Raw genomic sequence first — 15,815 nt, forward strand, 5'->3', positions numbered from 1 at the left:
AAAAAATGCAAATAAATTTATATTAGTTGTTAAAAACGGAAACCAAACAAAAAATTAAATGCACCAAACCTCCTAAAAATAAGAGTTCAACATGTGCAGAGTTCATACATATCACTATGGCCTAAACCCGCATGCACGTGTCTTCAGAAAATCGCTAGAACTGGAAGGAACAAAATTCTGCTTTGAAGCTGGAAATGTTAAAAAAGTATCATCCTATAAAATGTAGGGATTACACACCATGAAAAGTAAATGAACCCCTAAACCCTATATATTTTTTAAAAGTAGACAACCTGAAGATTACAAATGTCTTAATGGGTCATCGATAGCCACATCCACCTTCATGGAACTTTGCGACCAACACAAATAATTTTTTGAAAAAATACGCTAAAACACATATTTGCACCTAAAACTCATGTTCAATCTCACATTCATATACAAAATACTTTTAAAATAATAGCTTATGGTGTATACAATGTGTATATATACTATATGTACCGCAAACATCAACTACAACAAGAGCTCGGACTCCCAAAAACACGAATACAGAAGACAAGCAGGATTTTGTTGTTCACTAATATGTTAAAAAGCTATACTGCACCTACCAAACTGTGACTGTGATATTATTTTAGTGTGTAACGGATATCACTAGAGACGTATTTTACTGTAGAAAGCTCAGGTATAGACAGGACAGGGATTGGGTCAAATGTAAACTTTATTTGCGACTTTATATATATGTTGTGTAAGTGTTTGGTGCGACTTTTTTTGGGGGGGGGCTGCGACCTGGACAATGGTAAACGTCTGGGTCACAGCGCCAATAAACTTCCTGGTTATGTTCCGGAGGTATAACATAAGAATACCCCACTAGAAAAGCTCAGGGGGGAATTACATTATAACTGTATGTGACAATCAGAGACAAATGTATAGTATACGCCCTGATTGGCAGGAGAAGGGTTAATAGGGACAATAGAGTCCCTGCCACCCCGCTCCTGCTGTCAGATACAAGCTATGCAGAGAGTCTGATCGTTTCTCTGTCTCTCTCTCTCTGCTGAACTGCTCCGTGTCCCTCTCCCTTTCCTGTTATACTGTAGATCGCAAATTGCTTGCTTAGACAGGAGGGGGGGGGGGCATTTTGGAGCTCTATATCTTTGGACTGCATCAACATATCTTGATGCTTTCAATTGCATTTTAAAGAAGAGAATCTCATCTTTAAAATGATATCAAGAACTCGATGATTGGATGTACAGTTTTGGAGCAATTCACTGTTGAAATGCTGTCAGGAATTGAGATCTGCAGTTGGATCTCAATGCCAAATAGTGTTTTCAACAGTGAATCACTACAAAACTGTAAGTAAAATCATCAAGTCCCTAGTATCATTTTAAAGATGAGAGTCTATTCTTTAAAATGCATTTTAAAGCATCAAGATATGTTGATGCAGTCCAGAGATATCGGCATTAGTAGGGAGGACGTACTAAGTACGTCCTCCGCTACTGAAGTGCCACCTTGGGCGCACGTACAGTGTACGTGCCTGGCAGCGAAAGGGTTAACGCTACGGCGTGATGTGATGACGTCATCGCGCCTACAAGTATGTGAATGGAGTGAGAGAGCGGAGAGAGGAGCGGCAGGGGAGCAATGGAAGGTGAGTGTAAGTGTTTGTTTTGCATTAAATATTAAGGTGGAACATAATGAAGGGGGCCCATGAAACTGGGGGGCAAATGAAGGGGAGGGGGGAACGGCATGACACTGGGGAAGATGAAGGGGGTGGGGAGAGAACGGAATGACACTGGGGCAGAGGAGGGGGGGAACGGCATGACACTGAGGCAGAGGCGGGGGGACATGAAAACTGGGCAGATGAAGGGGGGGAGAATGACATGAAACTGGGGACAGAGATGGAGGGGGCCCAATGAAACTAGGGGGCAAATGAAGGGGAGGGGGGGAACGGCATGACACTGGGGCAGATGGCGGAGGTGGAACAACATGACACTGGGGCAGAGACGGGGGACATGAGACTGTGGGCAGATGAAGGGGGAGAACAGCATGAAACTGGGGACAGAGAAGGAGGGGGGGACATGAAACTGGGGGCAGAGGAAGGGTGTATATGAAACTGGGAGAGAGATGGAGGGGGGGCATATAATTTACGGGTGACTGTAGGAGGATTATACTGTGTGGGAGCACATGATAAATGAATGAGAATGGTCAGAGTCAACATGAAAGTGGGTGTAGCTAAATTTGCCACGGCGCGCAGAGCAGAGTTCAGCACAGAGTTCTGATGCAGCAGAGCTGAGTGTGCAGCAGAGTTCAGCGCACACTCAGCTCTGCTGCATCAGAGATGTAGCAGAGCTGAGTGTACGCTGAGCCCTGCGGCACACTCAGCTCTGCTGCATCTCAGAGGAGAGGGGATACGAATTTTTAGTGTGTTTCCTCGTGGTATTCGATTGGAATTGAATACCTCGAACGGCCTGATATTCAATCAAATATCTATTCGATCGAACAGTGTTCACTCATCTCTACTAATTAATGCAATGCTCATGGGTGAAAAATGCTCCTCTACATAGGGTCTACATAGAGTAGCCTGCAATAGAACAAATAGAATGACAGGCTGAAGAGCCTTCACAAGGCTCCCAGTTGTCATAGCAACTGTGACGCCAACCCAGGAACTTACTCCAGGTGCCTGCAATCACAGGGAAAATGGCGGTGCTCATACGCCACCGAGTAAATGGCGCCTCGGTCAGCTTTGACCAAGGCGCCAGAGGGGTTAATGTGCTGGGTATCTACTGTATAAAACAATTAAACTCCCGACATCCGCTGTACTAGTATGGTGGATGTTGTGAAGGGGTTAAAAGAACCTATGGCTGACGTAGATAGATATTGTAGGCATGCAAGTTGTCTCGGTCACACATAAAATTGGGCTGCATGCCCATGATGTGACTCTATCCCTTTGCCAACCACTATGCTTGCTACCTCAGGACCAGTCTGTACTTTCAGAGTTCGATAAAGTTTCCTACTATAAAGTCAATTCATCCAAGTCCCAAAGCTTGGATTTAGGGGTTAGTGCTTCAATGAAAATACTCCTCCAAATCATTATGCATGGCAGGAGAGCTCCCTCTATTATCTAGCCATAAAATTAACTAGTCCTTCTGCAAATTTATTCCAGAAAACTATTACCATTGCTGAAAACAGTTACTCAATTACTGTCAGATTTTAATAAGCCAATGCTGTCCTGGATAGGTAGGGTTGCTGTTATTAAGATGATGGTTCTCCTAGAGGAGAACACATTGTATACATTCTGTATAGTGTATATCCCTGTTCTTAACAGTTATTTTGCTAAATTGCAGGGACTTATTTGAAAAAGTATTATTTCGCCTCAATACTAAACCATTTTAAAAAGGTGGAGCCCTAATTTGGACCTTGGATGGACCTGGATTGAGGCGGCGGGTCGTCCACTTGTTTATCTTTTAACTCCAACAAATGCATTGAGGCCTATTGTAACATTTTCATTACCAACCATAACAGCCTCTGTCTACACCAGGGGTAGGCAACCTTTTTTGTTCGGCGTGCCGATTTAAATTAAAAAATCAAAGTTAAGGTCCTCGGAGTGCCGGGCAATAATTGTAAAGCGGACGACACCTACAATAAAGTCATATAGCACAGGGGTGCTGTCATACTGTGATCCAAGCCACATGCGCTTATCACTATTTGCCTCAATACACATGTTCTTTTCCATTAGAAGCAATGTAAGTACATGCGTAACCCACAATTAGTGGTAATGTATGTGACTGGGAGCAGAGTGAGGTCATACCTGTAAAGAGCTGACACACAATGTACCTGTATGCTCCATCCAGTCCTCGGCCGTTAGTAACTTCAGTATTCTGTAAGGGAGCGTTCACACTACCGTCGGTGTCCGACAGCTAGTGTCCGCTGCTAATGTCCACACAAGATTTTGAACAGACATTAGCAGCGGACACTAGCTGTTGGACACAGACGGTAGTGTGAACGCTCCCTAAGTGAAACGCAGATTAATTTCAGTCACTTTTAGTTCCTGGCGGTGCAGTAACAGCAAAACCCCAGCCAAAAATTAATCGGTGTCACACTTTCAACAAAGTGGCCGCACTGGTGTCCAGGAACTGGATTTGGCTATAATTGCATCTAGTTACAGTGTCACCATCCAATAGATTCACACTAAGGCTGAGGCTCCACATTACAAAAATGCAGCTTTTTTTATTGCAGATTTAGCTGCATTTTTTTCCGTCAAAGCCAAGAATGGCTAGAAAAGGAATGGGAAATATATAGGAAGCTTCTTATATGTCTCCCTCCTGCTCAATCTACTCCTGGCTTCGGCTAAAAAAACCCAGCAAAATCTGCAACGAAAAAAAGCTGTTTCTGCAACGTGGGGCTTTAGCCTGCTGAGGCACAGGGAACACAGCTTTTTTTGTTACATATTTTGCTGTGTTTTTCTGAGCCTAAGCCAGGAGTGGATTGAGCAGAAGGGAGACGTATAAGAAGCTTCCTATATATTTCCCATTCCTTCTGTAGCCATTTTTAACTTTGGTTGAAATAAACCGCATGAAAATCTGCAACAAAAACGCTGCGTTTCTGCAACGTGGGGCCTCAGCCTTACGCCTCCTGCATACAAGTGGCACACATGTGGTTTTCACTGACCTATATGTTAAAAATAGGGGTTGTATAGGACACATATAGGACCTGCTCCATAGTTTTCAGTTCTTCAATTTGGCCCAGATACACAGCCACAAAAAGAATGGCTGTATATATGGGTCAATTGAAATATATAGGTCTGTACTTTTATCCACAGTTGTAGATAAAGAGTCTGGTCATGTGCATTGCAGGTTACAACTCAATGTGCCTCATATTAATAGCAGTGAACCCCACCATGTCCCTCACATTAACCCCCTGTGTGCTTTACATAATTGACACTGATATGTGAGACATATGGAGGTAATAAGTGAACATCTTCATTATATAGGTCCTTCATTAGTACCCCCATATGTCTCACACATCAGTAACCCCTATGTGAGCCACAAAGGGGTTAATGTGAGGGACATGATGGGGTTAACTGCTATTAATGTGAGGCACATGGAGTTACTAAAACTAAATTAATAACCCCAAATGCCTGACATTAATAAGAATAGTTAGTAACACACGTACCTGGTGTTGTGTTTGCTTTCACTTTGCTCCCCGAAGCTTCCTCTCCTCCTCAGGGCTGCAGACAGCAGGAGCTCCTCCTCACGTGTAACAGCAGGTCCAGGGAGCCCTTATCCTGTGCAGTGAGAGACTCACCTCTGATTGGTGGGCAGTGAGAGAAGGGGGCGTGTCCTACACCTCAGCTCTAGCAGAGCACTGAAAGGACGCTCTCTCTCTCAATTTAGTGTATGAAAGTTGCAGGCTGGCTGCCGTGCCAGCAAAATATGCCTCGTGTGCCACTCTTGGCATGCGTGCCAGGGGTTGCCGACCCCTGGTCTACAGAGTCCTATCAGTCTAAACTTCACCCATGTTCACTACACAAAACCCTGTGGTCTCTTCCCATCTGCTTCCTCACTGTAGACAACCCCACTGTGGACGTGAATTTCTGGGAGTTGGCAGGGTTATTGTACCATCATTTGACCCTTAGATCTCTCTAGCACATATGGTTTATCTCACAAAGCTTTTTTACAAATATTTGCAGATATAACACTCTTTGCAATCATTAAATCTGAAAGATAGGATATTCTCTGCTGTAGCTTATTTTTTCTAGTGACTGTGCATGTTCCGTCACCATTTTGCAGTGGTCTCCTGTGAGCAGAGGAGGAGAATGGACAACGGAGCAGAAGAAAGGCTGTTTCGTCGGCCATTGTGCGGTGGTCTCCTGTCAGAAGAGGAGAATGGAAGGCGGAGCAGAAGAAAGGCGGCGCTGGATGGATGCCAACGTTGTGCTGAGAGCACAGGGGGAACAACCCTGTGCTTTCTGAAGACCAATTTACATAAAGAAGAATTCAAAAATGGCGGCAACGTGCAAGATAAAGGTAAGAGATGAATAGACTTTATAAAGGCTATTCATAACTGCTTTTAGTTTAATATATGTTTTTTAATGATAGAATCCCTTTAAGCATCACAACATCTAATACATCTGCAATAGTCCAATATAAGAGTAAATATGTAAACATCTGAAATATAAAGTAAACTAACAAAGTCATCTGCAGCATTCCTTTAGCTGGCACACCCAAATTCTGTCCAGCTCTCGGGCATTGAACCTTGATCATCTATCCCTTATGAGAGGAACCTTTTTTTTAATCCAGTATTGGCTCAGCAGAATCGGACAGTAGGGGAAAGAAGGGTGAGTGGAAAATTCAGTCCTTCTTGTCTCTATTCTTATATAGCCATTTCTAAAGAGGTAAAGCAGTCTTAACTAACCATATTCAATCAGGAAGCATGGGAGTGCAAGAGGATGTTCAAATTCTGGCAACAGTATTTCTGGCTATACAGAGAGCCTCAGCCAGGAACCCTTTTTTCTTTTAAAAACACGTTTGCCTTTGACTGCTAAATAAGAAGATGATTCTAGCCTTTTGGTAAAAAGGAAACTCTTCCTGTCTGAAGGAATGTGTCTTCTAGGAAATAATTTTGTTTGGTGTCCAGAGGTTACCCGAGACTATGATATTAAGCTCTATTTCCTCATCTCAGACAGTGACATCACCTCCATTGGTCATATATAGACATGCAGTACAAGGTACAGCCACTATACAATATACAGTGCTGTGCTTGTTTAGTAGTGGAGAGGCCACAGCAATCAAAATCATAGTCCTTGATAACCCCCTTTAAGCAATACTTACACTACCGTTCAAAAGTTTGGGGTCACGCAGACAATTTTGTGTTTTCCATGAAAACTCACTTTTATTTATCAAATGAGTTGCAAAATGATTAGAAAATATAGTCAAGACATTGACAAGGTTAGAAATAATGATTTCTATAGGAAATAATTATTTTCTCCTTCAAACTTTGCTTTCATCACAGAATGCTCCATTTGCAGCAATTCCAGCCTTGCAGACCTTTGGCATTCTAGCTGTTACTTTGCTGAGTTAATCTGGAGAAATTTCACCCCATGCTTCCAGGAGCCCCTCCCACAAGTTGGATTGGCTTGATGGGCACTATTTGCGTACCATTCGGTCAAGCTGCTTCCACAACAGCTCAATGGGGTTGAGATCTGGTGACTGCGCTGGTCACTCCATTCATTACAGATAGAATACCAGCTGCCTGCTTCTTCCCTAAATAGATTTTGCATAATTTGGAGGTGTGCTTTGGGTCATAATTATATGCAAAACAATGGCCTAATAATGTCAGTAAGGGGTAGAACAGTATTTTACATGCAGTTGAGGTAGTTAAACCATTATTACCTTGAAGTTGTCTTCCTCTATACATATCTTTTGTTTTTGCTGGATGAGCTCGAGCTCCATTATCACACTTTGGTTGTTCATACCTAGAATAATAAAAAGTTATCTTCAGTTCTTCTCCACTACAATTCTATATGCTCAGGGCTGGATTAATGGGCTGTAATATAGATGCTTAAATATGAGAGTCTTTAGGGGCCAGTATATTCCCTTCAGGCTTATGTAATTTTTTTCATTTTCTGTAAGAACCAGTGGTGGGTCTTAAATTTCTTAACAAGCTCCATGGGGGAGGGGAGACAGATCACACCTACTTTAACAGAAAACCACACCCCCTTTTGGAACTCCTCTGCAATGGCTATAGTAACCACTACAGCTATTGCATAGATCCAACATCCAAAAAGTCAAAGGGTGGGGATGGTAGTTCTAGTAGTGGTAGTGGCAGGCTAGTTTCCAGTGCTGCTGTCAGCAGCAACTAAACACGGTCATCTTGTGTGTGGGAATTTTATGTGCATTGCCAAATGATAAATCCATGACGATGTGCAAGATCTGCAAGCAAAGACAGCCATGGCCAGGAAAAAATGTAGGAAATACTAAGGACATCACTCTTTTAATTGGAAAAATAGGCAAGGGAAGTGAACAAGTTTGTTCTCCTACTCCTTCCTGTGATCTTCCTGGTAGGCACTTGTGGAAGAACCAGAAGGTAGTTAATGTTTCATGCAGCAGAAGACAGGAACAATGTTGCCACCACTGTTAACACTCATGCATATATGTCTCTCTCAGCCTGGTATAGCATATTATGCACAAATGTTGCCACCACTCATGCAGATATGTCTCTCAGACTGGTACAACATATTATGCCCTACTACACTGCCATAAATGTTGTCACAGCTGCAACCACTGCCATCACTTAGACAGACATGTCCAGCGGATGGTCCCTCATATTAGTTCTTGCTGCACTGCCACACGTTACCACAGCTATCACCACTCAGACAGACATGTTTATCACATTTCACTACAGCACACTGTTGGTACCACTACCACAGTGCTGGTATAAAAAATAATAATAATACTAATTAGTTTCACATCTGCTTATATCACATATTTTTGGTGGCTTTTTTTTTACAATTATTTATCACTAGAGATGAGCGAACACTGTTCGGATCAGCCGATCCGAACAGCACGCACCCATAGAAATGAATGGAAGCACCTGTGACGCTCACTTTGCCGGCGGCCGGCCGGCGGCACAGGTGCTTCCATTCATTTCTATGGGTGCGTGCTGTTCGGATCGGATGATCTGAACAGTGTTCGCTCATCTCTATTTATCACGTTTCAAGCGGTTCACAACCACAAACTTGTCTCGCAAATAACTATAAGCCCCTGTAGCACTTAAAAGCCATCAAAATGGGTCATTTTTTTCAACAAAACCATTACCTTTTGCAATATAACTGCCCCGTGTGTCTAAAAAAAAACACGGGCAAGCAACTCTTTCCCCAAAAAAACCTAATTTATGGAGCATTTTAAATGTTAAATGCGTAAAAGTGAGTGTCAGTGCTGTGTATGGTTAAACTCGAAGTTGGTATTTACTGCTTACAACTTGTTTTTCCATAGACACACGTCATTTTTATTTTGGCTGTATTTACCTTAGAGAGCTAGAAATAGCCCACCTACCGAGCTCTGTAATAGACATCCAACTTTCAGTATGTCTCATTTATGCAATCAGTATCCTGTTTCTCCAAAAATAAGCCCTAGTTTGATTTTGCAGGGTTTTTGGAGTAGGCTTGAAATATAAGCCCTACTGCAAAAATATGCCCTAGTTAATCAGCGCCTTCAGTGCTAGGTTATGTTACGTGACATCACGGAGATGGAGAAAAGACATACTGTAGCTCCCAACTGTCCTACCTACCGCCATGGTAAAATCCGCTCACCAACTCCTGAGTTCTGCTTTCTGCCTCCCAAGTCTGTCTACCAAGTACCGCCTCATGGTCGCTACTATGCTATTGGCTTGGCTACTTATGTGACCAAACGTCAGGGGCGACCCTTGCTCAATCCCACAGTCACAGCCACACCACTACAGTACCACCTCCTTAGCATAAAGGAAAGGAAATAGAGAGGGCACGGGGGTCACAGAAAGTGTTTAGAGAGAGAGTGCCAGTAAATTTGTTTAAGACCCACTGACACTGCACCATCAATTGTGAATATAAGTCAGGGTTAGGGTTATTACGCAGATCGTTCGAGAAATAGAACCAGCGTAGCCCCGTTAGGAAAGGTAAAACTCTTCTTTATTTAATCCATGAAAAAATGTAATACACGCATGTGAAAATATAGAAACTGCGCCAGACTGACGCGTTTCGGATAATGGTATCCTTTCTCAAAGTCTGGACCAGACTTTGACCAGACCAGACTTTGAGAAAGGATACCATTATCCGAAACGCGTCAGTCTGGCGCAGTTTCTATATTTTCACATGCGTGTATTACATTTTTTCATGGATTAAATGAAGAAGAGTTTTACCTTTCCTAACGGGGCTACGCTGGTTCTATTTCTCGAACGATCTGCATACTTACAGCTCCAAGCCGAAGGAGTCAGTTCCGTGCGATACCCGGCATTTCAAGGAAAGTTAAGTGGAATGGTCATCATTTTTGATCTGAATTTTATTATTGCTGCTGGTGGCTGAATACTTTTTCCCTGTTCCCTATCCCTAAGTGATTACTATTAGGGTTATTACCCCTAACCATTTTACAAGATTCGTCCAGAGCGAATCAGAAAAGATTATGATTTGCGCTGATGCCTGAAAAATAAGACCAACCCCAAAAATAAGCCATAGCACTTTTTTCGAAGAAAAAAATAATATAAGACCCTGTTTTACTTTTGGAGAAACACAGGTATGTAGCTTGAAAACCATGCTAAAATGCTATGTCTCAGTTCAGCTTCCAAAAAATATAGGACAAAAGTTTTGTTAAATCTGTAGTAATATTAAATGTATAGCAAATTAATAACAAAGTTACATCATTTCACTGTAACCCATGTAAGGTTGGGTTCACATTTACGCTAGAGTCTCCTCATGAAGACTCCAACAAAATCGGTGGAGGAAAAAGACTTGTATGGAGGACTTTTTCCTCCACTGGTTTCAATTTAAAAATGACGTACCCCATTAGAGTCAATGGGGTCCACTGGGCTCTGTGTGTAACCACTGTTTTAGCAGTCCACTTAGATTCATATTAGCGACGTCTATTTGTTGTCAGGGAACCCGAGCAACGAAGAGACAGCACTAGTGTAAACCTAGCATAACAAACATTTCCCTACTGTAAACAAGGACTGTAATAACTAAATAACTAGCTATATTTTTGATTAAAGACTAGTAAATAACTAACTACGTTTTCACCAAACATGACCGATGCCAATATGCAGTTGGCTAGTTATCAGGACTAGAGATGAGCGAGTACTATTCGAAACGGCCGTTTCGAATAGCATGCACCCATAAGAATGAATGGAAGCGGCCGGCACGCAGACTTTGCCGGCGACCGGCCGCTTAACCTCCTGCGTGCCGGCTGTGTCCATTCATTCCTATGGGTGCATACTATTCAAAACGGGAGTTTCAAATAGTACTCGCTCATCTCTAATCAGGACCATTAACACAGTAGACTGTAATAGGATGGGTAATGGTACCAAATAATATCTAACTTAATGAATCAAAGAGATCCTAAAAATAAAATACCTCTGATGAAATGCTGGCATCTATATATGCTGATAAGGAAATGTACCAGGTGCAATATACTATAGGTTAATGATGTGGTGCAATACATTAATACAAACACTGTAAAAGGACAATACTACAGTAATAAACATCTAAATACACACTCCAAAAGAGTAATATTATTGTGATATACAGCTGTATAAACCTCGCAAAAAAGAGACCTTTTTAACAGAGGCCACTTATAAAATTCCAAGAGCAGTGTGCAATGCAGTAAACACTCTGCAACTCTGAGCAAGAAAGTAAAGGTGCACAAGGAAAAAAATGGAGTAAAGATATCAGATTAGACAGGTATTTGGCAATCTTCCAGTAACTACATTAGCACTCAATTTAGAGATTTCTTTTTCATTATTTTCTTAAATAAAGAGGTCATTTGTATAGTATCAGAATACAAACCTAGCCCAACTGTAATAAAAGAAGCTTCAATTCCCAATGTGTGAGGCGTTTTTTTTCCAAGAACAAGAGCCATTCAATAATCATTTTTGTTTTATTCATTTTAGGCTTTTACAAGAAAAGTACTTACCTCTGAAATTTGGAATTAGTAATTTTTCCTTTTAATATTTTTTGAGAATAAAATACATACCCAAAACTATAGACTGTAAGCTTGCAAGATCAGTGGTCTCACATATCTTTTTTGTAAAGGGCAGCTGATCATGGGCCTACTGTACATACTAAACTGGCTCCACAGATACAATGAAATAACAGTGGCTAAAACAGAATATACAGATCAGGGCGGGTTCACATCTGCGCCCAGTCTCTGCTTTGTGGGTTTCCGTCTTCTGCCGACAGGAGATGGAAACACGGCAGTCAGTGTCTGCCCATGAGCATCTTCTGGACTCCGCAGTGAAACCATTTTTTTTTAACCGGACACAAAGTCCTGCATGTCTGACTTTGTATCCGATTTTTTAAAAAAAAACGGTTTCGCAGCAGAGACCAGAAGTTGCTCACGGGCGGACACTTTGCAAACCCATTCAAATGAATGGATTTCAAAACTGACTGTCGGTTTCCGCCTCATGTCCAGTTTCTTGGACAGAACATGGAAACGTGAAAGCGGAGATCGGGCTCAGGTGTGAACCTGCCCTAAAAGAAGCCAGAATACAGAATAAGACATACGGCAACTGACAGAATCATTACAGAAGGCAACAGAAGGGTAACAGGAACAGAAACCAAAGGCCAACAGGTATCAAGCCATAGGCCAGCATAGAAAATAACAGACTAGGACATAAAACAGGCATGGCAGACAGAGATTCTAGCATTAGACAAAACTAAAGCAAGCATGCAACAGATCAAAAGCAGGTATTTTCCTATAGACCACATCACTCAGCCAAGACAAGAAAATGAAAAACTGATGTTTTTGCAATATCTCTCACAGGTCAGATATGAGAACACATACTTGCATAGCCTTTAGAAAGGCTATTTCACACGCACCTTTTGTATGTTAATCACCTCAGTAGTTTTTGACTAAGTCTGTTCTTATTCATATGTTAATTAGCCTCCTCCGTGCACACCGGAAGTGTCTGTGTGCACTGTCTGCTCTGTGTGTATGAGAGCAGAGAGGCTGCTGTGCTGATGACTCATCTCTCTGCTCTCATACACATAGAGCTGACAGTGCACACAGACACTTCCAGAGTGCACGGAGGAGGCTAATTAGCATATGAACAGAAACTAACTTTTTCAAAAACTATTGAGGCAATTTACATACAAAAGGTTGTGTGAAATAGCCTTTGTAAGGGCTATGCAAGTATGTGCTTAGCTAAAAATGACTTTGATAGATAGAGCCCCTTTAATATTGATTTAGGTAAATGGAGGCTATTTATGGATCCCTCTATACGCTCAAATATATGAGGAATTGGTTGAAAACAGTCACCTCTAGGGTGCAAACAGGTTAAAGCTTTTGCAGGTTTTGTTGTTTTTTTTTTAATATACTGGCCTCCAGTTTACAAAATGGAGTTCATTGCTCTCTGGAGCATTGCCTTTCTCAGCATACCCAGTTACTTGGTGTACTCTATCGCAATCTGTATATATGTATGTAAGGTCTTATTCACATAGTTTTGTTGTTTTTCACAGATTTAATGTCCATGAAAAATAGCTGTGTCTGTCCATGCAAGTGCACGGACAGCACTTATTCACATGGCAGTGAGTAAATAGCCAAGCAATGGCTGTTTCACATGGAATTTCAATGGGTCTATTCACATGGCACATTGCTTTCATACAATGGAAACACTCTTGCTTTCATCCTATACTAGTGCTGCTTTAACAATGATGCCTTACAAAGTAAGATCGGCCATTACACAGCCGACATTACAACATTTATTTGAATATTGGGGAAGAAGGAGGAGTCGAGTGACTTAGAAGCAAGCAGAGAAGACATTGTAAGATTTCTTTCTTATATAACAGTTTTTCAGCAGGTATTAGCAGGACTGAGTTGTACAGATGTGAATAAAGCTTAGGTGAGCGAGATCTTGCAAAGTTCACACAGTCTTACAGGTGCAATTCCGACTTGAAATCCCCATTGAAATTAATGGGAGTCAGGAAAAAAATGCAAATGCTTTGTTTTTCTGTCTCCATTTGATTTTAATGGGTTTTGCCTAAAGATAGATTATGATGCTTATTTCTTCCATGGCAGAAAAATCAGCTAGAGGCAAAAATCTGCCCGTTTTCCACTGAAATTAATGGGAGAGTTGGGAGGCATTTTTTGAGGTGGATTCCACCTGAAAATCCAACTGCGAATTCTGTGTAAACTTACTCTTACTGTATCTGCTATAGGATGTCTGTTTATCTCTATTTTTCATTCACACCACTGTTGTCTGTGTTCAGTGAAGAAAGATCTTTCTCAGTGAAATGCGCAGTTTGTCATGCTTATTTTGCGAGACAGTAGAGATGAGCGAGTAGTGAAATATTTGAGATTCGATATTCATTTAGAGTAGAGCCTCAATATTCGACTACTCGATTGAAAATCGAATCCCATTATAGTTTATGGGAAAAAATGCTTGTTTCAGTGGAAACCACTATTCGACTAAAGGAGAGTCACCAAGTCCACGAGTAGCAGGAGGAGAGTGTTTAGGAGGAGCACTGTGCAGTTAAAGTGCACGGACCCCATTATAGTCTAGGGGGTCCATGCGCTTTAACTGCACAGCGCTTGCAGTTGTGCTGATAATCCATCCGGGGTGGTCCTCCTGCAGACTCCTGCGGGAAGCAAACGCTAATGTGGACCGGCCCTTACTCGTTCTGCAGAACCAGCATTGATTGGCCGAATTCTATACACTGTATAGCATTTGGCAAATCAACACTGGTTCTGCAGCAGGCTCGTCCTTGCTAGTCGGGAGAGCTGGCAGCTTGCGGTTACGAGGGAGTTAACTTTTTCTCATAGGAATGCATTGACCAGCATTGATTGGCTAGTGTACAGCATTCGGGTCAATCCACGCTGGTTCTGCCGGAGGCTCGTCTGTGAGGAGGTGGAGTCTAATATCGGACCACAATGGAGACTGCTGTGGTCCAATCTTAGACTCCGCCTCCTCACAGACGAGCCTCCGGCAGAACCAGCGTTGATTGGCCGAATGCTGTACACTGCCCAATCAACGCTGGTCAATGCATTCCTATGAGAAAAAGTTAGTTCCCTTGTAACCGCAAGATGCCAGCTCTCCCGACTAGCAAAGACGAGCCTGCGGCAAATCAACACTGGTTCTGCAGCAGGCTCATCCTTGCTAGTCGGGAGACATGGCAGCTTGCGTTTATGCAGGAGCTGACTTTTTTCATAGGAATGCATTGACCAGCGTTGATTGGCCTGTGTACAGCATTCAGGCCAATCAACGCTGGTTCTGTCAGAGGCTTGTCTGTGAAGAGGCGGAGTCTAAGATCGGACCACAGCAGTCTCCATTGTGGTTCGATCTTAGACTCCACCTCCTCACAGACGAGCCTCCGGCAGAACCAGTGTTGATTGGCCGAATGCTGTACACTGGCCAATCAACGCTGGTCAATGCATTCCTATGAGAAAAAGTAAACTCCCTCGTAACTGCTGCAGAACCAGCGTTGATTTGCCGAATGCTATAGCATTCGGCAAATCAATGCTGGTTCTGAATCAAATCTTTACTGCGAATAGCGATAGTATTCGAAAGAGTACGAGTATTTCGAATACCATAGTTTTCATTCGAATACCTACTCGATCAAATACTACTCGCTCATCTCTACAAGACAGTATTGTTAAAGCAGCAGTAGTATAGGATGAAATCAAGTGTTTCCATTGTATGAAAGCAAGCAGAGATCTTTGAAAATGTGAGGGATTGAAACAGCAAAAGCCTAAGCGAGTTTAATATCTTCTACTTATCTAAAGAAAAAGATTGATATCTATAAAACTGTACAATTTACTGTAGAGATATATTTATGAAGCAGTGAATTCCTTTGTCAGTACAGTACACATGCAGTGAAATATAGAGTACTTTCCTTTTCTAAGACTGCATTTCTCCTCTGCATGATGTTATATATCGCTTTTACATGTAGCCATCATCAATACACACATTCCAGAGTAAAGACTTGGCTTGTTATGACGTTTCTATGTTTTGCCACATAATTTTACCAGTAAGGAATAAAACTCTCTCTCTTGAGTCAGAGTCTTGGAATGTTTTAACTGTGCATCTTCCCTTGGATTTGTTCAAATAAAAGCGTTCATTTCTAAAATCCTTAGAAACAAAAGCTA

At 42.0% G+C, this 15,815-nt stretch overlaps 1 protein-coding gene across 1 annotated transcript in view; it reads right to left on the reverse strand.

The window, feature by feature from the left end:
* Positions 1-15,815, reverse strand: part of SMOC2 (SPARC related modular calcium binding 2) — a 240,022-nt gene that overhangs the window by 81,240 nt on the left and 142,967 nt on the right. The window contains exon 9 of the mRNA XM_075267794.1: positions 7,380-7,462. Within this exon, the coding sequence (XP_075123895.1) occupies positions 7,380-7,462 (83 nt within the window). The remainder of the gene's footprint in view (positions 1-7,379; positions 7,463-15,815) is intronic.

The sequence above is a fragment of the Leptodactylus fuscus genome, chromosome 3 (genome assembly GCF_031893055.1).
Source record: "Leptodactylus fuscus isolate aLepFus1 chromosome 3, aLepFus1.hap2, whole genome shotgun sequence".
In the NCBI taxonomy this organism is placed as follows: domain Eukaryota; kingdom Metazoa; phylum Chordata; class Amphibia; order Anura; family Leptodactylidae; genus Leptodactylus; species Leptodactylus fuscus.